This window comes from Lathamus discolor, chromosome 18 (assembly GCF_037157495.1).
Source record: "Lathamus discolor isolate bLatDis1 chromosome 18, bLatDis1.hap1, whole genome shotgun sequence".
NCBI classification, from domain to species: domain Eukaryota; kingdom Metazoa; phylum Chordata; class Aves; order Psittaciformes; family Psittacidae; genus Lathamus; species Lathamus discolor.
Window position 1 is genome coordinate 2,413,960 of NC_088901.1, and position 23,978 is coordinate 2,437,937.

At 59.6% G+C, this 23,978-nt stretch overlaps 2 protein-coding genes and 2 long non-coding RNA genes across 7 annotated transcripts in view; 2 read left to right on the plus strand and 2 right to left on the minus strand.

Annotated features, from left to right (window-relative positions):
- UBXN11 (UBX domain protein 11) overlaps positions 1-7,026 on the minus strand; it is an 11,208-nt gene extending 4,182 nt beyond the window's left edge. The window contains 10 exon segments of the mRNA XM_065697591.1: positions 498-618; positions 1,931-2,008; positions 2,344-2,561; positions 3,959-4,073; positions 4,556-4,632; positions 5,797-5,851; positions 6,582-6,676; positions 6,931-6,961; positions 6,963-6,992; positions 6,994-7,026. Of these exon segments, the coding sequence (XP_065553663.1) occupies positions 498-618; positions 1,931-2,008; positions 2,344-2,561; positions 3,959-4,073; positions 4,556-4,632; positions 5,797-5,851; positions 6,582-6,676; positions 6,931-6,961; positions 6,963-6,992; positions 6,994-7,026 (853 nt within the window).
- LOC136023287 (uncharacterized) overlaps positions 1-8,791 on the plus strand; it is a 12,822-nt gene extending 4,031 nt beyond the window's left edge. Inside the window, exons 3-6 of one of the 4 annotated variants that reach the window (XR_010616541.1) lie at positions 4,432-6,758; positions 6,956-7,068; positions 7,533-7,831; positions 8,094-8,791. This is a non-coding gene — a long non-coding RNA (uncharacterized LOC136023287). Of the gene's footprint in view, positions 1-4,431; positions 6,759-6,955; positions 7,069-7,532; positions 7,832-8,093 lie in introns of those variants that run through there. The other 3 variants (XR_010616543.1, XR_010616540.1, XR_010616542.1) reach the window with 3 other exon arrangements.
- Positions 8,792-9,306: 515 nt separating this feature from the next.
- Positions 9,307-11,389, plus strand: LOC136023286 (uncharacterized). The gene is made up of 2 exons (XR_010616539.1): positions 9,307-9,595; positions 11,054-11,389. It is a non-coding gene; the product is annotated as an uncharacterized LOC136023286 (long non-coding RNA).
- Positions 11,390-12,993: 1,604 nt separating this feature from the next.
- On the minus strand, positions 12,994-20,223 carry CRYBG2 (crystallin beta-gamma domain containing 2). Its single transcript, XM_065697582.1, has 19 exons — positions 18,262-20,223; positions 17,814-17,861; positions 17,595-17,713; positions 17,168-17,318; positions 16,925-17,064; positions 16,711-16,837; positions 16,364-16,399; positions 16,157-16,284; positions 15,862-15,988; positions 15,439-15,581; positions 15,234-15,360; positions 15,113-15,145; positions 14,887-14,999; positions 14,571-14,700; positions 14,266-14,405; positions 14,050-14,173; positions 13,722-13,880; positions 13,227-13,386; positions 12,994-13,090 (listed from the first exon to the last, which is right to left on the minus strand). The coding sequence occupies exons 1-19, from the start codon at positions 20,221-20,223 to the stop codon at positions 13,002-13,004; spliced, it is 4,056 nt and encodes a 1,351-aa protein (XP_065553654.1). The 3' UTR covers positions 12,994-13,001.
- Positions 20,224-23,978: the final 3,755 nt, after the last annotated feature.

Genomic DNA, 23,978 nt, shown 5'->3' on the forward strand with positions numbered 1-23,978 from the left:
CTATGCCAGGTTTTAGACTTGGAAAATGTTCCATTTCGTGAGGGTGTATTTGTAGGTGTCTGTTCCCTTTTCTGTGGTGTGCCAATGGACAGTTGTGTTTTCTTTACTACTCAGATAAAGGAAACATTTAGCACAGCTTCTGTCTGTGAGTGCCTTGAGATGAGCAAGCAAGTAGTACAGTTTCGTATAAACAGGAAGATGTTGCTGATGGGCAGTGCACGTGTTTGGGTTGTTTAGTTACACATGCACAAACCCACTCGTTTCTGTCTGTACGACTTGACTGCATTTGATGTAAGCCCTGCCAGGTATTGCTTACAGACTTCTGGAGTCCAGAAGCAAAATAGGGAATTTGGGACCTGATCTTATGTCCCATATTCTCTTATGAAAGCCTGAAGAGGAATCATCCCATATTCAGTATAGTTAAAGATCAGTCTGGCCTGAAGATATCCACCTTTACAGAATGAGCTTGTAGGAGAACCAAAGGTTTAAGAATTTACCTGGGATCTGGGTGGTTTCCTGCGCCTCACTTGATTTTGAATGGCCAACCACTTGGCCGTGACCAGGAAAACTCCCTGGAGGGTGTCTCTCCTGAAATACCATGTCCCTTCTGTCAGTGACCTGTTGAATTAAGGCCAGCTGCCATAAGCAGATCTTAACAGTTGGACAAGTTTGTTCTTACTGCATCAAAGCACAATAAACCACAGCAATGAGAACCAGGAGCTGTAAACCCCAGGTGAAACTGTGAAAGCTGCTTCCTTGGAAGCTGCTCCAGCTGATCAAGTGAAATGCATTTTCAGCTCCTATAGGCTCTCTAACAAAGCAAATCCTTGTGTATCCCCCAGGTTCCTGGGATGGCCCACCCAGACTGCAGGGTAGTTGTTCATCCAGCTCCACAGGCACTTACACCAGTTATAAGAAATGTGCTTGGACCTGACCTTTTCCCACCTGCAAAGGCTCTGCAGGTGGAAAGTGTTGTGGAAGCAGCAGGCTGGGCTTGGAGAGGGATCTGGCAGTGAGAGGCTGTAGTGGGGAGTGTCAGGGGGCTCCAATGAACCAAGGCAGGCAGAATGCACCCAGCAGTGGGGCAGGCTGTGTAAATACCAGCCCTGTGTGTCTGGGTTCCACTTCTGTTCCTCTTACATTGGCTGAACAACCCACAGGTGGGTGCACTCTGTGTGTGTATTTACATCAGATTACTGTAGTGTCCTGTGGCTTCCAGATGTGCCAGCTATGCATGGATTATAGGGAACCACAGCCCTGAGAGCTTTGCACAATCCTTACTCCAGCTGACTTTCTACCTACTGCACCTACAGCTCACCCTGCCTGTCCTGACCTCATCCTTGCCCTGCTTTCTTCGTGGCAGAGGGTATGTGCACCCCTCTGGCTAGATGCACGTAAAGACCAAGATCAGAGTCCTCTCAGGCTCTCTGCCTGCTTCCTGCCTGGAAAGGTGGCCTTGGCTTTTTGCCATTTCTGAGAAATCAAAAAGTGGGACCTAGAAGAACCTCAGGTGGCCAAACCCATTGGAATTGTGGCAAAAGGAACTCTCTAACATCCTCCTTGATGGATACTTGCTCAATCTTATTTTAAAAGCTTTCCCATGGGAACTAGTTGAGAACTTTTCTCCCCTTCTTTGTTACACAGCTCTTCACATGCACATGCTGCTTCTCTACTACAGAGCCTGCTGTGCTCTCAGAAGTCTTGTTCTGAGCCAAGGTTCACTGAGGCAGAGCAATCATTGACTCTTGATGTAGAAAAACTCACTTCCTGTAACGGCTCTAGCAGGTGTGTTCCCAGCCACCCTTTTCCTGCACAGAGTTAATCTTGATGTATATAGTCTTACTGCCTCCAGAAACCTCAAACTGAACTTGCTCTGGGGAGCATCCATCAGACTGCTGAGAAAACCTGAACAAGTTCTGCACTGCTTTACCTGCAATGGGATGCCATCAGGGTAACGCATCTGCAGCTCCGAAGGGAAATAGCCATCCATAATATCCTGTAGGCATTGCTGAAACGAAATGAGAGCTTGTGGGCATACCTCAGGCTTTCTGTTTATCTCATGGCTGATACATTCCTTCTGGGCTGTTCCTATTTGTGGTGTTATTGCTGTGCAGAAAAGTCTACATAAAAGACCCAGAATCTCATCTCTTAAAAACTACCCCACAAAGACATACTAGCCTTTAAAGGGATGCAGGTGAGAAGCTGGTGGTCTCTGCTAGATGCTCCTCTTTAGGACTGAGATGAACTCACAAGTCTTATTCCTATCGGTTCCCTTTCCTGGTGCTTAGTGAACACTATTACAGGATGGCTCTAAGTCTAATTCCCCTACAGCCCCTTCCATACCTGTGTGGATGGGTCCTCATAGGGCCGAAAGGGTCCACTGAACATGACAATCCCATTCTGATACAGCGTGAGAGGGAGGGGTTCTGGCTGCCTGAGCCGAGCTCCCCCAGGCTTGTGCTCAATGTGAGAGATGCCCTCTCCAGCCAACAAGTTCAGATCCTTCACCTTCTCCAAGAGTAAATCAAAATCAATGTGGTGCTGGGGAACAACTGCTTCACCTGCAACAGAGGGACCAGAGTTACATGGGGAACGGGACACCAGCTCAGCAGCTTTCAGCTCTATGTGAATTTGAGGTGCATTTGAGCCCTGACACTGTGGTGCCGTCTCTGCTGCCTCTCCATGCTTTACCTTTCACGCTTTTGCAAAGTGTGGTGCAACGCTGAGCTGCTGTGGTACAACGCTGAGCTGCTGTGGTACAACAGTGCCAGGTTTACATGGGTGTGTGTGCAAAACAGCAGGGGCAGGGCAGCAAGGAAACAGCCCTTTGCTGCCAGCTAATACATCTCCAGATGAGAGCAGCTCTTTAGAGACCACGCTCAGCTCCTTGTCTTTGGTTGTAATTTCCGAAGTGTTTTGTTGTCCCTTGATGTGGTGCTGTAAAATACACGGTGAAGAACAGACTGGTTGGATTAAGTGGGATGGATAAATGGATCAGGGCAGACTCCCTGGGGAAATGCCAGTGTAAACAGGAGCAGGTGCTTACTGCTTGCCACCTGCAGGTTGCACTCTCTTGCTGGGATGCTGCTGAGGATGTTTATCTGTGTTCTCGGGGAAGGTGGAGAAGTAAGAGTGGTGATGGGACAGAAGAATGACATCAGAGAAGAGGAAATGAGAGGGTGAAGCCTTTGGTGGTTTCTGTTCTGCTTTTTTACAATTTGATAAAGGAGGGCTGGGGTATAGTCCTTGAAAAGCATGAGCTGAAAACAGTGAAAATGTCTGCTGCTTCCCCCCTTTTCTCCCCTCCTGCATCTGAGGGAGATGCAGTTTGCTGATATTTGCATAGCAGTTAGGAAGTATCATTGGCTCTACAGCCCAAGTATTCTTTTTTTCTCCCCCCTCTGTTACCACTTCCTAAGAAGCCATTGCCAAATATGCTTGGACCCCATCCTCCACAAACAGGTCTCTATTAAACCACTCACGTGTTGGCTGGGAGGAAAGGCAAACAGTAATCTCTGATGGAACCAGACAATATGGGTAGGTTACTAGAGCTACAATATACACAAAGTGATTCCATTTTCCACCCACTTTATGTCAGTGTTATTGGAGCAATCAAGCTTCAAATATTCAGGGTATGTGACCTCTGCAGGAGACCCTTCTTTGAGGGTCTCCTTCCAAATGGCTGAGTCATTGGGTTCTCTCCTCATCCCTGAAGTGAGGCTTACAAAATATAGATGTATAAAATACTAGTGTTCTGCCTGGCTTAGCTCCTGTTCAATGGCTCTGTGTCTCTGTCCCTGAGATGGGCTGAGGTGAAGACCTCAGCACAGGATCACAGATTCTGAAGATGCAGATTCTGGGTCTTTGCTGCTTATCTACTCTGGGGAGTATCACAACTTCTCTAAGCATGCAATGGGGGTTAGGATAACTGCTTCAGCAAGGAGTGCTGGTGCTTTACCTGGCTTCCAGAAGCTCCTTCCTGGCAGCTCCTCTTCATCCTTGAGGAATTCCACATCTTCCAGTTCTTCAGGTCTCTCTCCAACCCATATCAGACCATAGTCACTCAGAAACCGCTGTGAGAGGAAAGCACAAGGCAGTGTTGTGGACCAGAGCTTCACGGAACTAGAAATGGAAGCCTGAGAGTGGTCAGCTAAGATCGTGAGAAGCAGAAGGAGAGGTAAAAGAGAAGGTTTCTCTTGGGGTTCTTTGGCCCTGGCAGGGGCCAGTAGTAGTAGCAGCTCTACTAGTAGTAGGCAAAAGGGAGAATGAAAGTATCTGTAGTGCACAGTAGTCTCCCAGGGCTGTAGTAGCTGCAAAGAGTATTTCTATAGTCCTAGAAATCAAAATGAAGAGGCTTGCAGGAGGCACAGATGTTTGGATATCATTTCCTGCTGCCCTGTAGCTCCCATCCAACTTGTTCTTTGTTTTCAGAGGGCTGAGGTGGTGAATTGTGGTGATAGAAGTGGCAGCTTGAAAAAGACTGTGCAGCCTGGGACTGCAGTGATCTCAAACCAGAGGTGCAGATGGCTTAGAGCAAGTGAAGCAGGTGTCTCACCTCCATCTGCCAGACCTGGAACTGCAGCTGAAGGCACCTGATTTCCAGTTCCTCTGTTGTGAATGAGTCAGGAGCATCTGAAAAGGAAGTCTTGGTTTTAATATGTACAACCTTAAAGAAGAGCTATAGATAACCTGTGTCACATGGCATGGATGCTCCAGCAGTACCTGACTATACCCATCACTACTCAAGTCCATCAGACACAGGAGCTGAACATGAACTCTGCATGTTGATCCCTGACAATTCAACCTGCAGCAGTTTGATAAAGATGCTGCCAGACTAAAGTAGTTGTGGGTGGTACTGCTGAAGCTTGCTGCTGCAGGAGGTTGACGTGAGTGGTGCTGCTGGCAATTAAACAATGAGAACTGCTCTGCTTGCTCAGTCTTAAGGGACCTATTAAGAAAATTAGCAGGTGCCCACTAAAGCTGGATTGAGAAACCTGGGCTTGAATGGCTAGAACAATGCACAATGAGGTATAAAACACATACTTGTGGTTTGACAGGCATATTTGTGTTCTCTGCTCAGGAAATTGAGAGCTTACTCCAGCTTCGTGCTTACAAGGTAGGTCAGCCATTGTAGGAAACACGTCTGGGCTCAGCTGGAGAAGCTGCTGGATTCCAAGGAACTGAATGGGGGAAAAGACCTCCAGTAACTCATGCACAGTTGGCCTCAATCTGAAGTTAGGCTGCCTCCCAGGACAAGTGAGCCTGGACCTGGAATCCTCCCTGGGATCCCAAGCAGAGTTTTGTGTTTGCTCAGCTGTGAGTAGCTCTGGTTTCCAGCCTGTTTGAACTCTGCAGTATTTACTGGTTTGTTTTGGCTGTTTTCCTGTGTGGTTGGTTTATGCTCATGGAAACTTAGCAACCCACAGAAAATAGGTCAGGAAATAGTGTTTTGCACTGCACCAGAAAAGCTGAGCAGGGGATCATAGAATGGTTTGGGTTGGAAGGGACTTTAAAGTTCCTCCAGTTCCAACCCCCTGCCACAGGCAGGGGCACCTTCCACTAGAGCAGCTTGCTCCAAGCCCCGTCCAACCTGGCCTTGATGTGGGTATAAAGTGTGGATCTGCTTTGGCAGAAGGCACCACGTCTGTGTAACTGATACCACTCACTGAAGAGGCTCTTGGGCTTTTAAGGTAAGGATGGCTCAGAGAGCAGATCTCCACTGCTCTGCTGCAGTACCAGGAGCTCTGTACTCTCCCACAGGTAGGAGCAAGGCACCAAGGGTAGAATAATCTTTACCTTCTTCTTTCTGAAGGGTCTTCATCTTCTCTTCAAGCTCAGCAATCCTCCTATCCTTCAGGACCAGAGCAGATAATGACCTTATTTAGTTCCTTGGCCTTCAAGACCTTGAGGCACAGTTTGCACAATTAGTCCTGGCTAGGTGAGTCAGTGATGCACATCCTCTCACCCCATTCAGAGAGAGGCAGAGTCAGGGTCAGAAAGGCTGTACCACCTCACAAATTAGACTCAAATGGGGTGTGGGATATAAATACACTGCTCCAAGAATAGGTGAGGGAATACTGACCGATCTCCCCCTCCTTCATCTGCACAAGAGCTGTGGGGAAACACCCAGGCTCCTGCTCCCTGCTTCCTGCTCAGGTTCGTGCTCTGACCTATAGGAACTAGCTGATCTAGAAATGAAACCAGCACCTTTGCAGCCCCCTCTTTAAAACCAAACACAAAAGGGTATTTATTGGAAGCTGCATTCATGCAGAGGGGTCTGCCCCAGGCTGGCTCTGCTGTATGAGCAGCTGTTGTCTCGGAAAGCGAAAGGAAAACCCAGGCTGAATTCCAACAGCTGATACCAGTGACAGCGTGCTCAGAGTCATCATTTGGGACTGTTTGTTCTCCCAACCCAAGGACCAATACAATTGCTCTGGTGCTTTGAAAAGGCTTGTTTGTGTAACAGAGCAGGCTGCAGATGAGCTTGGTTCAGGCAAACTAGGTCTGAGAGGTGTAATGCTCCTGTGGCTTTACCGTCAAAGTAGGGCACAAAACAGGCTCAGTAAGGGCAGGATTTTTACCTTCAGTTGGATTTCTTGCGCCTGCTCCGCTATTTTTTGTTCCAACAGAGTGATTTTTTGCATCAGGGAGGATTCAAGCTCCATGTCAGTGTGAGCTGTGTCTGAAACACAAATCTGTTATTTAATCCTCTGCACCACAGGGGACCCCATGCAAGAACTCCTCTTCTGCCAGAGCAGGTAGGACAAGGGTCCCTTTGGGGGGTACTGGCTAGGAATTCCTTAGGGAGATGGCTGTATCACTGACAGTGTATGTGACAGGGGGGGAATTAGCCCTGGCCTGGGGTATTGAGCCCCCCACACTGTCACTGACAGACTGTGATGGCCCAGAAACCCCTGATCATTGAGGGACTTTTACCCTGAGTGTTCTTTTCCAGTGTTGTCTCCTTCGAGCATGAGGGGAGGCTGCCTTGCTCTGGATTCTCTGTCCTAGGAGGCAGGCTGGCATCCTCTGAGGAGAGGCACGAAGAGCATGAAGGAAGGAAAACAGGTCAGTGTTTCAGCTGCAACTTCTTCACAAGCAGGTAAAGGAATACTGGGGTTATGCTGAGGGGAGGAGATGGCAGGAGAAAGCAGGGTGGCCCATTCAGTCCCATAGGCACTCCGAACCTAGTGAGTGTATGTGGGGGCTTGTTATGAGCCAGGACCCAAGGGAAGGTGCAATCTGAACATGAAATGGGGCTTGCAGAAAGAGACTGTGACACTGGTACAGAGCATCCTGCCTGCACTGTGAGGCACCGAGTGGTAATATTGAGCTATTCTAACAAAGAGCCCAACACCCTGGGGTTAACAGAAGCTTCATTGGCAGTGGAAAGAGGGATTTTGCTCTAAAATGTAGTAGGAAGGATGTGACCTAAAATAGAGTTGTAAAAATAGATGAGGCTTTAATGTGCTCTAGGTCTTGCTGAGGATGTGGAAACCTTTTGTTTCTTATCTGATTTTGGACACGTGTAGGAGAAAAAGAGCTACAACCATTGCAGAACATGTAGGATGGCAAGAAAAGCCTTCCCAGTGGAAGCAAAGAACTTGGCCAGCTCTGTATGAGGGGATAACATGTAAAATAAAGCCCAGCTTCAGGAACTTCGTGAGGATTGCTCAACGGGGTAACTTTTTGGAGTTCAAAAGGCGCTGTTGCAGCTGCAGAGAGCAGCTTTGCTCTGCTTGAACCTGAGGAAGCACAAACGTGCTGTGAGTCCTGACCGCCCAATACCCCTGGTACCCGCTGGGGATCGATGCCGGCCCGGAGGCAGCAGGTAAGGAACTGGGGGAGTTCTGTTCGTGCCGGTGTTGTTTCTGATCCTGTCACTGCCATGGGCAGCCCTGTGGGGCCCAGAAGGCCGGTAGGAAGGATCGTTAGCAAAAACGGTCTCAAAACGACGGGGATAACCAGGTACCGCCCTGTGGGGGGGTCCTGGGGGCCCCAACGCGGGTGGCAGCACCCGGAGCACCCCGCTGTGTTCTATGGGGGTCCCCCCGCTTCCCCGCAGCACTCACCCGCCGCCATCTTGTTTACAGGCGGTTGCCACGGCGACGGAATGCCGCTGCGATTGGCTCAGCCTTGGTCACGTGGAGGGCGAGGCAGGACGGGGACTACACATCCCAGCATGCACCGCTCTGCCTCCCTCTTGCTGAGGTCGGGCACGGAGCTCCGCGGGGGCCCCTTCGCCACCGCCGTGCCGGGGCCTGGAGTAGGGACAAGCCCCGGGGGTGCCCCCTCTGAGGGGGGGGACCCGGAGCGCTCCAAACGTCCCCCAGTGCCGGGGCAGGACCGCGCTCCCCTCCCTCAGCCCCCTCTGCACGCCCTTGGCCTCAGCTCGCAGCCGCAAGTGCGGCAGGGCCTGGCCTGGGGCGCCGCTCGCTGTGCACGCTCTGCTGCCATCCCCGCTGCTCCGGGCGCTGCCCGCTCCCCGCACGCTGGTTTTGCCTCGCTGGTGCTGCCCAGCGCGTCCGTGCTGCTCCGGAGAGCTCAGGCTCCCCCGCCGGAGCGAGCAGGCCCGTTTATCGCTCCTCGATGGGATGCTGCCTGCTCCTGAGGCTCCTTTTGATGTGTTCATGAGCTGCAAAGATAACGACATTGCGTGAGGCTCTGCAGCAGAGGAGCCTTCCCCTCTGCGCCGTGATGTGCTTCAGCAACGCAAAACCCGGCAGCAGCCGGATGAGCCTGGCGCATTTCACTACCTTAGTTCAAACCATCTTAAAATAACCAGATCCCATCTGTTTCCTGCTACTGCAGCTGAGTGGGTGAGGGAGCTCCGAGGCCTGCTCATGAGGAGATGGATACTGTGGGGCTGCAATGGAGCGTTTCCCTCTTTGTTACCCAGATCAGACCACCCCCACGCATGTAACTGAGATTCAGAGCTCGAACCCAGCTCCTGCCCCAGTTGCATGGAAAGAGCTTTGTTCTGTGGTTGAAATGTTGGCCACAATTTGCAGAACCCTCCCAGTGATCCAGAAGGGGTTTAACCCATATCCACTGTCAGTCCTTCGTGGGTGTAGGGCACAGGACAGGGAGAAGCAGAGCTCGGACACAGGGGTTCATGCTGCAGGTGGTGTTTCGTGATGTGGCAAAAGGCAGGGCCAGATGCTCACTGCTTGTGCTGGAGTTGGTGGCTGCGTGGCCGTGGTGTGGAGCAGGAGCTGCTCTTGTGCTGGGCGATGGAGATCGATGGCTGCGGAGAACTGAGGCTGAAAGGGCTGTACGGTGGTGTGGCTGCCTGGAGCACCCCCCCCCCCCCCCCCCCCGCTGACTTCCACCCTCTTCCTCGCAGCGCCGGCAGCAGATGTGACTTCCCCAATTCACCCTGGTTTCAAACAGCGCTTTGAGGTGGTGGGGCTGGTGCAGGGAAGGAGGTGTGACTGATGAGACGGGGCCACCACTGTGCTTAAAGCCTCTGACTGCCATCACTGCGAGCAGAGGAGGAAGTGTCACAGCACAGAGCGAGCTGCGTGCCCTGACCATGCAGCCCCTCCAGCGCGCTCTCCTGCTCCTCCTGCTCACCCTGCTTTTCCTCTGCATGGTAAGAGAAACCCCATGGCGTGGGGCACACAGAAGCTGCAGGGTCCAGCTGGCTCTGTCCCAGGGCTGTTATGGCAGTTGGGGGCTGTAGGGTTCAACCATGGGGAGAATTTCTGCCTTCAGCTGGCAACCTGAGTGTTTGGGGTTGGAACTGAATCTTTAAGGTCCCTTCCAACCCAAACCATTCTATGATTCTATTTGACTTCAAGTCTCGCTGTCTTACCATCAGCTTTGCGCTGTGGTCTGTAAGGTCTAAATATTTCCATAGATTGCTTTTTTAAATGTCTTTTTTTTACTCAAGAGCATCACTTATTTCTGTAACCTTTGCACTTTGCTCTCCACCCACTCTGCAGCCTCTCTGCCTGCTGGCCCCAGCCTGTGCCTGGTGTGGGGATGCCAAGGATGGCTGTGGGGAGATGCCGGGTGGGCACATAGCTGTGTGGTTTCCTCTCACCTCTCCACACTGGGGTGTAGTTTCCTTCCCTCCATGGGGCTCAGGTCAAGTGCCAAGCTGGTGGCTGTCAGCTCTCTGCTCAGTGAGGACTGTGTTGTGGGAGGGATAAGGTGCTGGTGCTTTCGGGGAGGGTGCTTGCTATTCAGAGCAGCAGGTGGGAGATGTGCTTGTTTCATAGTGTGTTGGTAACGGGACCAGATGTATCTGTGCTAATTTTTCACTCTCAAACCCCACACGGCTGTGTCCTGCTGCTTTACATTTACCTAATGTGCATTTGCCTTTTGAGAGTCCGGATCTGCGGCTGGGCAAACCAGCCTAACACCTGCCCTGCACAAGGGTGCCTGTGAAGGGGCAGAGCTGGGCCTTGGGGTCCCATCCCTGGCCCTGTCCCCGCTCCGCAGTGACCCAAGGAGCGAAGCAGCCTGGTGGGGTATGGCTGTCCCTTTTCCAGCCGGGCAGGGCAGTACCTGCCACTGCAGTTACCTTTAACTGCTTACACCAGGAGTCCCTAGAAAGGAGTGGTTCTGTGCATCCGGGGCAGGAGAGATTCAAACAAACATCTTAGTTTGGAAGGTGCTGATCTGAACAAAAGGAAACTGCTCTGAAATCACCATCCCGACTATTACATTTCACACGTTGACTGCAATCTCCCCACTTGCGCTACCCCTGGGGAACCAGGGTCCTTCCTCCTCCCTTTGGCTTCCAGCACGGGTGTTTCCCAGCTCTACATCCTCTGTGCAGGGCTTCCTCCCAGCAGCTGTCTCAGGGGCAAAGACCACCCCAGCTTCTGCTTCCCTCCCGTGGCTAGAGGCAGGGCACTGATGTGAGGGGCAGCTCCCTTTGCTCCCCAAACGCGAGCACGGAGGAGAGGCTGCTGGCGGCAGGAGGACGAGCGCCCTGGCTCCCTTCTGCACCCAGGGCAGCCGGGGCGAGGGGGGGGCTTTAGTTGGGTTCAACCCCACGCTGCCCCTTGGAGCCGTGCCTGACTCTCGCTTCCTGTTCCAGGCGCTGAGCCAGGTGGACAAGGGGCTGAGCATCACCCCGCACACCACGCTGAACCCCTCCGCGAAGAGCCTGAGCCCGCCCTGCGGCACCGCGCCCCTGCTCTGCCTCACCCTGGGGCTGGCCGCAGCCTTCTTCCTGCGGCTGCACTGAGCGGGCAGCGCCCGCCTCGCCCCGCACCGCGCCCCGCACGGCCTCTCGCACATGAAGCCATGACCGCGGTCCCTGCCGCGCTCCCCCGCCTCGGAGCCAAGCCCCGCCGCTGCCCCGGCTGGGAGCGAGGCCCCGGGGGCAGCTCGGGACCGGCGGCTCCGAGCAATAAAGCGCTTGTGTAGCGGCGCCGGGCTCGCTGCGCCGCGGGGCTCGGGCCGCTCGGCACCGGGGGGACGAGGGGGGGGACACGGGCCCGGTGCGGACACAGCGTCCCCTGCCGGCCGGGCGGCCCCTTGCAGCACTGCTCTCAACCGCGCCGCGAGTCCTGGCCAATCCCGCGCAGGGGCTTGTGCTCCCCACCAATCCGGCGCTGCCATGAGCCCCGTGTTGGCCAATCCCGGGCTGGCTGTGGGTATATAAGAGCGGGTGACGGGGTTAAGCTGTTCCCAGCCGGGCTGGGTCTTTCTGGTGCCGGGGGCTCTGTGAGGCTTCTCCCCCCCGGCAGTATCCCTGCCCACAGAGCCTGTGTGTATCCATGTCCGTCCGCGGCTCCACAGGCCCAGCTCAGGCCATGCAGGGTGGCAGCATCTTCCCTGCCCCATTCTCTGGAGGTTCCCTCCTCCCTGCACCACCTCTTCATGGGAAGGGAACGGGGTTGCGGTACTTGGTGTCTGTGTGCCTGCCACCCTGCCTGCAGGCAGGGGTTTGGGCTCAGGCCCACGGTAACCACGTGCCCGCTGGCCTGGCAGAGGAGCGCATCGGAGCCCCGTATCCCTGAGCAGCACAGGCCGCTCTCCTGTCCTGCTGCCCAGGCAGGTCTGTGGGCAGCATAAGGGTGGACGTTTGCCATTGCTGGAAGCCGGAGCAGCCGCTGGCTCGCTGCAGACACCTGATGCAAGGGCCTTGGTGCCGTGAGTCTGCTGCAGAAGCCTCCCGGGGAGGCTGTCGCTGCCAGAACTGCCCAATTCTGCGGCAGGGTCACTGCCCCGATGCAGTCAGTGACTCTCCCAGACTGGGCTCAACCTGCTCAGCAAACCAGGCCCTTGCCCGCAGCCGTTTCCTCTCCCCAGCAGCAAGGATGGGAGTGCTCCATGAGTGGATTTCTCACCCCGTGTCCCTTCTGGCTCTGAGTCACGTTCCTGGGGAGCTCCTACCTCACCCGAGTGGAAGAGACCCGACCGAGAGACCTCAGACGTGAGCGACCTGAGCCACGATCCAGCCCTTCAGCTGGTGCAGCGCTCACCCTGGGGCGACACGAGAGCAGCACCCCGAGCCCGCAGCACGGACAGCCTGGAGCTGGTGGGGTCCAGCAGCCCCCAGGGGCACAGCTTGGCCCCTGCTTCCCTCCTCAAACCCCAGGGCCCTGGTGCTGTTGATGGCCCATGAACACTAGAGGGCACCGGGCTCCCGTCCTGGGAGCAGGATTAGGTCCGGAACTGGTTTGGGGGGGGCAGTTCCCCAGCTTGAGCGCTGCCCGGCTGTGGCAAGGACGAGGACACCAAGCCCGCAGGCAGTGCTGGCCCCGGAGGAGGGCTGTATCTTACACACGTACATAAATACAGTCCGGAGCCGGTGCGGAGGGGGCTCAGCCGCTCTCCAGAGGGTCATGTCCATGGGGTCCTTCGTGAAGCACGCACGGGGCTCTCCAGGAGGGAGCCGGGAGGTTCTGCTCATGATGGAGGGGATGAGGGTGTCCCTCAATGCCAGCAGAGCAGAGTCTGGGATGTGGGGGGGGGGGCGTAGGAGGCCACCCAGCCCGGCACAGGGACACCGGGTGCGAGGGCCACACGTCACCTCCTCACAGCACCTCTATGTCCCAGGTCTGCGTGGGTCTTTCCTCGGCCACATCCCAAACAATGGCATGGTCCCGGTCGTAGGATCGGCCACCTGCGGAGCAATGCGTGGGTTTAGGAGGGCACAGACCGGAAGGTGCTGAAGGGGTGGGTGCCCCATTTTAAGGCAAAACCCCCCATTTTGGGGGGTCCCTGGGTAAGTGGCTCCTGTGCTGGTGCTGAGGTCTCACCCTTTATATCAAGGATCATGTCTTCAAACATCTGGCTGCGGATTCGTCCCTGGGAATCGATGCTCCAGGTCTGGCGTGGCATCCGGGTTTTGGACCACAGCACGGCCTTCGCGCCCTTCCCGGCCGGCCCGATGACCTGCAGGCTCATGTTGGGGGCCACCTGCAAGGAGCAGCAGTGGATGGGTCAGTCCCATCCTTTCCGTCGCATCCACCCAGCGCAAAGCCTTGGGGCTCAGAGGGGTGTCCCTGGAAATGCAGCTGGTTCTGGCGTGGGACATGGGATGAGCAGGACAAAACCCTCAGTGAGAGGTGGGGATGATGAGGGTGACACAAACTCCCCAGGGAAGGCAGAGACACCTTCACATCTCCAAGGAAGACTCGGAGAGGAGAGAATCAACCGATCTCTGGGGACACGGCTGGGGTCAGATGCTGGAGTCCTGACAGGGGCTCCCCTGGTCCCCTCCGCAGTGCTGGCTGCCACGCGCGAGCCCTGACCTGGTTTTTGATCAGCCCATCCTCGTAGAACCAGATGGAGTTGCTCTCCTCGCTCAGGCTGGACACCACCACCCGCCCCGCTTTCATGTCCTCCACATCATCAGGCACCGAGAGGTAGAGCTCCAGCTCCCTGTTCCTGATGCGGAAATAGATGCGTCTCTGCCAAGAGAGAAACCCTTTTCGCACCCGAGAAGAGAGAAACCCTTTTTGCTCCAGCCCCAGGTACCCCCGCTGGGTGGAAGGAGCTCACCCCGCTCCAGCTCCACGTGAGCCAGGTTATGGGGTTCACCCTGGCAGTGCCCCGTCCCCTCCGGCAGGCGGGGCTCACCTGGCGGATGGGGTACAGGGACCCCACGTGCTGCAGCCCGCTGTACGTCAGCCAGTTGGTGATTTCGGTGCAGTCCAGCAGCCACTGGCGCCCTCGGAAGTCGCCGTGTTCGCACAGCACCCAGCTGCAGGGACAGGATGGGCAGAGCGGGGTCAGCCCCGGATGGGCCACTGGTACCCACCAGTGCAGGGCAGAGCAGGGCTGGGGCTCACTCACATCCCGCCTTTGACGCGCACCGACAGCACGTGGTTGTTGAAGCCCTCTGCCTGCAGGCTCCGCACTTCGGTGTTGAGCTCGATCTCCTTCCCCTCGAAACACTCCAGCCCATGCAGGAAGATGGAGGGCTCCGAGAAAAACTGCGGGTGGGGGGAAGAGACCGGGAGAGGAGTGAGCGCCCATGGGTGCAGAATGGATCCAAGGCTGGAGAACCAGTAGTGGAGGTCCCCATGGGAGGGGAAAATGGGGCCTGATGTGCGTCTGCCCTGAAGCCGGTGGGAAGGGATGGAAAGGCCGGGACTCACCACCGGGACCTTCTTCAAGGAGCGGATGGAGGTGGAGGAGAGGCAGCCCATGGCGCTGAGCGTGGGGTACTCGCCCTCCGACAGCACGTGCTGCTCCCCAGCAAAGGCCTTCCCGTCGAACAGGATCCAGCTGCGGGGAGGAGCGCGCCCGGGCTGATGTGGCCATCGTGGTTGGCGTCCGTCCCTCCTGTGGCCCAGCACCCTCATCCTGCCCACCCTCCTGCGGAGCTCCCAGAGGTGCCTGCAGGGCTGCCAGCCGGGGTGACATCCCTGTTCCCATCCCAGACGGAGGCAGAGAGGCCCTGGGACATCCTACCTGCCTCCACGGACTCTGCAGGAGCGTGGGATGAAGGCGGCGGGCAGGGAATCCTGGTCCTCCTCGAAGGCGATGTGCTCCCCTAGGAAGTCAGGCTCAGAGAAGAGCAGGATCTGAGGAAGGGGAGCAGAGGGGCTCGGTGAGGGGGGCAAAGCATCGTCACCACCCCATAAGGGTCCGTGTCCCCTGGGAGGGCACGTCCCCCTCCCCATCTGCCACTTCCGACCTTGGAGACGAAATGGAGGTTGTGTTCCCCAACCTGGAAGCAGACAGAATGGGGCTGGTTGGGGTCTTGTCTCCAGCCTGGCCCCCACCAGCCCGGTGGCACCGGTGGGTCCCGCTCTCACCTGCAGGATGGGCTGCACGGAGGCGATGCGGCAGTCGGTGGCTCCCCAGTCCTCGCAGCTGCGGTACACCCCCTTCTCCAGGACGTACTGCTCCCCCGAGAAGTTGGTGCCCTCGTAGGCCACCCACCTGCGGGGAGAGCGTGGGTGCTGGCTCTGCACCCCCCGGTACCCTCCTGGCCCCCCTCTCCCCCTGCTCCCCACTCACACCCCGCTCAGCACGTGGATGGACTGGGTGACGGTGCCGTAACCGGCCAGCTGCGTGTCGGGCAGCGCCTCGCTCAGCTCCACGCTTGGGCCCTCCTCGAAGTCCATGGCCTCGAACAGGACCAGCACCGGGTCAGAGAAGTCCTGCAGGGAGAAGGAGCCCCCCCGCGAGCCTCGGTCTGTCAGGGGAAGGGGATGGGGAACGGGCGCTCTCCACACCTGCAGTCAGGGCTCTGCCCGGCCTCAGGCACCCCAGGGAGCAGCTCTGGGCACCTGGACCCCTGTGTGTGATGAGTCGGGGGGGATCTCAGGCCATGCCTGATGCAGGCAGGGAAGGCTCCCTTTGGGGGACGACGGGACCAGGGGTGCTGACTCTGCCCACGCTGGGTCCATCCCCAAGCAACGCCACCAGCCCTGCCCTCACCGTCCGTATCAGCCGTAAGGACATCAGCTCCTTGCTGTAGCCACCCCACTGCCTCCAGTCCTGGTACTCCCCTTCCTCCAGCAGGTACTGGTGGCCGCGGAAGCCCTCCTTCTCGTAGCCGACCCAGCTGTGGCACAGCAGACGCAGGCAGTGAGGTCTTTGGACACCATCCACGCTGCTCCAGTGCCGCCCTGTCCCCCAGGCTGCCTGTGTCCATCCCGCATCCCCAGGCAGCTTCTCCGAGCCTTTTCCCCTGGGTGAGGATCACGTTCCCGGCCGGCCCCACACCACTCACCAGCCACCCAGGACGTGCAGGGAGCCCACAGTGGGCAGCGCGGGCCCGGGCAGGCACTTGAGGTCGTAGATATCTCTGCTGATGGTGAAGCTGCGACCCTGGAAGCCCACAGCCTCGTAGATGAGCACCTGGGGACAGGGCAGGGTGAATGGGGTCCCACATCCATCCCGGTCCCATGTCCCTCTGGGGTGCTGGCCCAGTGCTCACCTGCGGCTCACCGGGTCTTTCCACCACGGGGCAGCCCTGGAAGGAGAAGGACCCCCATGAGGCTGTGGTGCAGGAGGGGGCTGCACAGGGACTGATTTCCTCCTTTACAGCCTGAGCTGCTTTTGGGGCCATTTCATTCAAGAGCAAGCTCTTTCGGACTTGGCTTCACTGCTTTCTTTCACCTCTAACCCACAGAGGCACTTCCCAGAGCCTCGCTCAGCACATTTCCACACCAAGCTCTCACTGACGTGAGTCACAAACCACCAGGAGATGCTCTTGCCTGTCATGCCCAGGGCTGGAAACGGCCCCGGCACCCCAATAACCGCGCTCCAGCAACCGGGACTCACCAGCCTGATGGGGTGCATGGAGCAGATGGACGGGTCCTTTGCTCCCCAAGCCTTTAAATTGGGATAGCCGCCTGGCTCCAGAACATAGGGATCATCATCAAAGAAAGGCTTGGAGTAAACCAGCCAGCTGGGGAAAGGGGGGAAAGCATCACAGCTCATTCCAGCCCCTGCTGGAGCCCACCCAGCACCCACCCAGCCCCATGGTCCCACTCACAGGCCCGAGTGGACGATGATGGAGGCAGCAGTGAGCGCCTGGCCCCGTGTGCGCGTATCCTCAGCCGAGTCGGTGAACCTGAGCCGGGCGCCTTCGCCGTTCTCCTCCGCAAACAGGCTGATCTCGGGGGTCCGGTAATCCTGGCGTGGAGCAGAGCAGCGTTATGGGGTCAGCACCCCCCGCTGGCTGCGTGCTGGGAGGTGTGGGGTGAGCGCAAAGCTCGGGGGGGATCCCTTTGCTCACCCGCACCACCCTCTTGAAGGAGCCGATGCGGAAGGGCCGGTGGGGCTGCCCGCTCTGCCCATAGGCTGCCCAGGGGTTGTCAATCTCCACGTCCCCCTCGGCCAGCACGCACTTGCGCCCGTGGAACCGCGGCTTCTCGTACATCACCCACCTGGAGCAGGATGGAAGGAAGGGGGAGAACCCTGCTTTTACCCATTGCAGCCATCGGGAGCCCCGAGGCACAGCATGGGTTGGGACATCCCGCCACCACCCTGCCACCGCCGCGATGCCGGGGTGCAGCTGCAGTAATGAGCACCGGTGCGATGGTCACTCCTGAACCCCAGGCTGGGAGCTGGCTGCCATTCCTGGCACAGGGAATGCAGGAGCCCCGGCCAAACCCTCCCTCCCTGTCCTCGCCACACGTCCTGGCCCCAGAGCTGTCCCCTACCCGCCTCGGATGACCCGGATGGAGATGGTGTGTGAGAGCTCCCAGGATGTGGCATCGGGGACATCGCCCCAGATCTCCCGTTTCTTGCCCGCGAAGCCGGCCTCGGAGAAGAGGATGATCTGGGAGGGGGGGACACAGCAGAGAGGTGCTGCCATAGCCCACCAAACCACACCGACCGTGCCGTCGCCATCCAGCCCAGCCCCATCGCGCTCCCTGTACCTTGCCGGGTCTGGTGTTGATCTTCTCCAAGCCCTCCTTGTCCTCCTGCTGTGAAGAGCCAAGGAGACGGGCGCATGAGGAGCACCGAGGGACGTCGGCTGCAGCAGCCATCTCGCCGCAACCCAGGGAGGTTGTGGCTGCAGCCTCACGTCTGGCGTCTGCCAAACCCTCCCACCGCCCCGAGCAGCCACACCTTGAGCATTCCTGCACTTGGGGATCGGCCTCCTGCCTGCCCCAGGACCCTCCTGTGACCTGTGCTGGCACCCTCCCATCCCTTGACCTGGTGCCCTTCCATTGCCCATCCTGGTACCCTCCTGTCGCACCAGGGGCTTTCACCCCTTGGCCTCCCTGATGGGACGTTCAAGCCATATGCTGGGAACAGGGAAAGATGCTCCAAGGTTCAGACCCCCACCACCTCCCCAGGCTCCGCGTCCCGAGGTCCACTCACCAAGACATCAGCAGGCCACAGGGCCGTGGTGCTCTCTGGCTCCTCAATGACAGGACCTGGGGCTTCCAGGACGGCCATCTCCGGGCTGGGGTGGTCACCAGGGCCCAGCCCATTGTGGTCCCGAGGGTTGGAGGAGCCCGTGACCGCTCCATCCCTGCCAGGCAGCTCTAGTGGGGCGGTGCTGGGGGAGACGAAGCGGCTGTAGAGCACGCTGTTGTCCAGGCGCGAGTAGGGCTTGCCCTCATCAGCCGCTGCCGCCCGGTGCTCCAAGAAGTGGGAGAGCAGCGCCATGCCCTTGAGCACGTTCCCTCGGAAGAGCGGGCTCCTCTCAGCCACCGGTTTACCCTTTTCCTCTGCCCCCACCTGCCTCAGTGTCCCCAGCAGCGAGCCCCCCTCCACCCGGCCATTGCAGCCCGCGCTGTCCCTGGGCACCCCATTGACGGCCCCTCCTGGCGCCTGCTCATCGGGGCTCAGGTAGGGGTTCACAATCTCCTCCTCTGGGATCTCCTCTTGCCGCCCCACGGGGCCCCGGGCCAGCAGCTCCCGCAGAGCCTCGGGCAGGGAGATGGTGGCTCGCGGGGCCACGCGGTCCTCCTCGATGGGAGGCAGAGCAGCGCAGCGGCCCAGCGACGACGGCCGGGGCGGGCGCAGGGTCTTGGGTGCCTTGCGCATCTCTGAGGGCTCCATGTTGCGTAGCGTGTCCACAAAGATCTCCATGTCCACCAGCAGCTCGGGGTCCTCCTCGGCTGCGTTCACGGGGGTCTCAGCTGGGGGATCAGGGGCGGGGGGCTTGGCAGGGAGCTCTGGGCTGCTCTTGGGCTCTTGGGCTGTGCCCTGGGGGTCCTCTGTCATCTTGCCCCCATCCAAGTCCAGCTCAGCCTTTGGAGATGCTTTGGATGAAGGCTCTGGGCCATCGCTTGCCTCCGAGGAGGGGTTTTCAGGGATGCCACCAGCTCCGGGGGGGCTCTCTGTCCTCGGTGGCATTGCTGAAGTGGTGCCATCCCTGTCTGCTGAGCTTCCCTCTCCCGCAGCAGCCGGGCCAGCCTGGCCCCCGGCGCCGGCCGAAGGACCCTGTGGGGAGCTGGTTATACTGGTTTGTGGGTCCCCAGGCCTGTCGCCACCTCTCAAGGTTGCAATCACTGGCGTGGCTTGGGCTTGCAGCGAGCGTTTCTCCCCGGGGGATCCCTCAGCCAGGAGCCTGGTGGCTTCCACAGCGCCCGGTGAGCTCTCGCTGCCCGTTGTGGCCGCCGCGGAGCCATTGCTGTCCTGCTTGCGCGCTTGCTCCTGCGGCGCCGTCTTTGCGGCACCAGCAGCGCCGTGCACCCCGCCTCGGGCTTCCCTCCCCTCCGCCAGCGCCGGCTCCGGCCCGGCTGCATCCCTGCCGCTCCGCAGCACCGTGACCTGCCGGGCCCTGGGCAGGGCAGGGGCGCAGCCGGGCGCGCACGGGGCACCAGGAGCCGGCCCAGGCCCCGCTGCGCTGCGCTCGGCAGCGCGGGTGGGGAGCAGGGTGCCGTGCACGTAGCTCTCCCTGTGCACGGGCACGTCCCGCGGGGCACCCCCGGCCGGGGCGATGCCGTCCCCGCCGCCAGCGCCCACCTTGCCCCGCTCGTCCTGGCGCCGCGGCTTCTGCGCGGGGGAATAGACCTGCGAGAAGATGGGTCCGTGCGCGGCGCAGTCCCTGGGGAGGCTGGCGGAGCTCGAGCGGGCCGGGGCGGCGGGGCCGGGCGCCGTCTTCTCCACGATCTCCCGCTCCCAGGCCTGCAGCAGCAGGGACACGCGGGAGGGACTCCCCTCCCGGCCCCGCACGCTCCCTGCGCTCTCCAGCCGCCGGGACACCAGCGAGACCTTCTGGAAGCGGGCCCTGCCCTCGGGCCCTGCGGCACCCGCTGCCGACTGCTTCATGCTCAGCTCTGCGCTGGACACGAAGCCCCTGGCCTTGGTGTGCCGGAGCGATGAATCCATGCCGGGGGGACAGGGAGGGCACTGCCCCGTAGCACCCCACACTGCCGGGATCAGCCCCTGCCGCTGCCACGCTGGCGCTGGTGGAGCTGCAAGGAGAGAAGGAGACACAGGGAGAGCTGAGCAGGGACCGACCCCGGACCCTGAGCCACCCCCGAGGCATCCCTCTGACCCTGCAGGACGTTACAGGGGGGGTCCCATGAGCACAGGAAGTGGTTTGGGGACAATTCTCGGGGTGCTCATCTCATCCATCCTGGCGTGTGCAGAGCATAGCAGGAACCTAGAGCCCCTCTGGCTGCCCATGCCACTGCTTCCGCAGCCAGCTGGGGAGCTCTGCCACGCTGCCAAGGTGGGCTCCAACAGAGCCCTCAGGCCGGCACAGCGGGGATGAGTGTGCAGGATGCGGCCGGGCCATGCCGTGCCCCAAGCGGTGCCGTGCCCCAAGCTGCGGGATGAGTCAGGCGGGCAGCAGGGCTGCGCCGAGTCAGCAAATGCAGTAAACAAACAAGCCCAGAAAGCAACAGAGAAGCTGCTCCGGGGGGGTGGGGGGGAAAGGGCCTGGTCAGGACCAGGGCTGGGGCTGCAGCAGCCACGGAGTTCGCAGGAGGAGGTGGGGACCTGAGCAGCATCTTCTCTTGAGCCTTCCCTATTGCTGCCTGGCAAAGGTGGGATGGCTCCATCCGCTTCTCAGCCCCATTGACACCGATCAGCCTGATCCAAGCTGGTACCCAGCACTCAGCTCCTGCCTCTTGTGTTGGGTGCTGCAGGCTGAGCATCACTGTGGTCCCGGGGATGCAGGGTGGGCATCACTGTGGTCCCGGGGATGCAGGGTGGGCATCACTGTGGTCCCAGGGACGCAGGGTGGGCATCGCCGTGGCACAGGGCAGGGGACAGGGACACCCGTGCTGGTGGTGGCTGGGGGGGGATGCCAGTGGAGGCGTCGCTGTGCCGCAGCTGCGTCCCTGCCCCAGAAGGGATTTTATTGCTGGGTTTGGGTTTGGGAAGCAGCTGACACAGCAGGAGCCGGAAGCACTCCGGCATCTCTGCATCTCCCAATTAGGAGCTGCTTGGTGTCACCACCCAGCTATTGGGGACAGCGGAGGGATGGGGCTTAGGGCTCAGCTGGAGGACAAGCTGAGTTTAGGGACTGCTGATGACAGGGAAACCTCCCTGCACAGCCCCCAGGGCTGGTTTTCCTGGGGGACCCCTTGGGAGAGGGCCTCATCCTGCACCACCGGGGGCTGGGCTCCCTCTAATAGCTTCATGTTGGACTTCACCCGTCCCTAAAAGGGGTCATGGAGGCTGGGGACAGGCAGAGAGGCGCCGGTGCAGGCAGCTGCCTGCCCCTTCTGCCAGCCCTCCACATCTCGCTCTTCCCGGCCCAGCAGGTCTTTCCAGTACAGATAGGAAGAGTTTGTGTCATTTTCCAGGAGGTGATGAGACCTTGTCTGGGGCAGCCAGCGCCGCTTCAGGCTGGGACCAGCATAGGTGGGGCCACACATCTGCATGGGCTCAGCCACAGCCAGATCCCCAGGGCCACAGCTGGATCCCCAGGGCCACAGCTGGATCCCCAGGGCCACAGCACTCACCAGTGGAGTAGCGAATGGCCAAGAGCAAGGTCAGACTAGAAGCAGCCCCAGCACCCCAGGATGGGGGCACATAGGAACCCCTGTGACATGGAAGCTCCTGCCCAGGGCAGTGGTGCCAGGGCAGCGTGGTTTGCATGGGGATGTGGCCCTCTCTGCCCTGCAGTGCTCCCATCCCACTGGATCTGGAGCCGCCAGGCACCTGCCCTTGCTTCAGCGCCGGTTTCTCAAGCACTCGGTGGCGGTGCCCAGCCCCGCCGTGCCCGTGGCCCCGGGGTGGCACCGGGATGGGGACGCCGGCTCCGTGCAGCACCGGGGTGCTGGGGGCAGGCGGGAGGTGCTGACTCAGCATCAAGGCTGCCTCTCGCCCAGAGCCGGATTTCCAAAGGTCTCCATGTCTGTCTTTCCCATCCCATCCCTGCAGCTGGATCCAGCGCCCGGGTCCTGGCACACCACACCAGCCCTGGCAAAGGAGCTCACCCCGGAGCCCTCCTCTGCCCCAGCACCTATTGCATTTCCTACTGCAACAGTAGGTCAAGGACACAAGGACATGAGGGCACAAGGATGAGACCTTGCAGATCCTGCCCGCCAGGCCATGCCATGCTGGATTCAGCACTATTGCCACACCGGAGCACGCTGCCTGGCTAACTAATCCCCGCTGGCCAAACCAAGCCAACCCGCTCAGCTTGCTCACTGCCTCCCATCACCCCAAAGGGTCTCCCAGCACCCGAGGAAAAGGCACAGGGTGCTCTTTAATATTCAGAAGAGACGGAGGGGCCGAGGGCAGCAGCTGCGGCTGCCTTTGAGCCGGTGACCACAGATTAAGCCGAGCCTCCGGCCACGTTGGGCTGAGCCCTATCACCGCGGGTGAGAGCGGACCTGCCGCCTCCAGGAAAACCGGGTGCGTGCTTTGGGGCTGCGGCACCCGGGGTTCATGAGGAGGGCAGGGGAACCACCACGGCCCCTCGCTGCCCCTGCCTCCCCCCTGCTGAGCTGTGCCAGGGTGGCTCCGCTCCCTGCACGGAGGGGGACAGGGGGGACAGGGGAGCCTGAGTCGTGAGGCCACCAGAGGTGCTCCTGCCCCATCTCGCCCCGCTGGCTCTGGGGATGCACTTGGGTGGGAGGAGCAGGGTTACAACCCCAGCAGCCCCCCGCAGTTGGGGACTGGAGGTCTGAGGGGCAGAGCTGGGCTCAGCCCCTGCCTCCCGGTCCTGTCCCCACTCCCTGGCCAGTGTCAATCCCAAGGGAAGCAGGGACCCATCCCAGCATCCACCAAACCAGGGCACGGGGCCCAGCACGGGGCAGCCCCCACGGATGGCAGCCGGGATGGGAGCACCGATGCCCTCCTGCTCCCAGCACCACCCCACCAACACCCGCACAAGGCAGGCGAGCCCAGACAGCACCCAGTGCCCCCCCTCCCCGACCTGCACCCATGTACCTGCGGCCAAGGGTCCCGCCGTGGCGAGCGGGGTGCGGAGCCGAGCCGTGCCGAGCGGGGCTGGGGGTGCTGCTGCCTGCACAGCACGGCTGGGCGGACCGGCAGAGTCACCCGCGGAGCACCCAGCCCTGAGCACCCAGCCCTGGCGCACGCAGGTTTGGCATTCCTCAGGTGCTGACAGCCGGGGAGCCGGTCAGGCTGGTTCCCCAGCACTCGGCTCCTCCATTTCCTCCGAGTCAGCAGCGCCGGGAGGGAACCCGGCCGGCCTGGGTGGCTCCGGGCCCCCCGGAGTCCTGCCCGGCCACCCCTTCCCTCCAGCCAGCTCGGTGAGGGTGATGGTAACCTCGGAGGGGATCAGTGCCCAGCTTGGTGGCTGCACCTCCAGCCAGCTGGGACACGGCATCGGCCAGGCCATGGGGCTGGTGGGGTCCCAGCACCCTGCAGTGAGTGGCTGGGGGTCCCCAGGGATGTGATTGCACCCAGTTCACCATCTACATGGGGGTCCCACGTGGAGCCCCAGCAATGAAGCGCATTCCCTGGAGGCTCCTAATGCTGGGAGGTGCCCCAGGGCTCAGAGAGCTGTGGCTCTCAAAGCGCTTTGCGCTGGCCTGGGGGACAATGGGGGTCACGGTAGCCTTGGGCCACTGCAGAAGACCTGACCCCGGGGCACAGGGCCCTTTTCGGGCAGGGCTCGGGGTGACAGCAGAGCCAGCACCCGCCCTGTATCCTCGCCC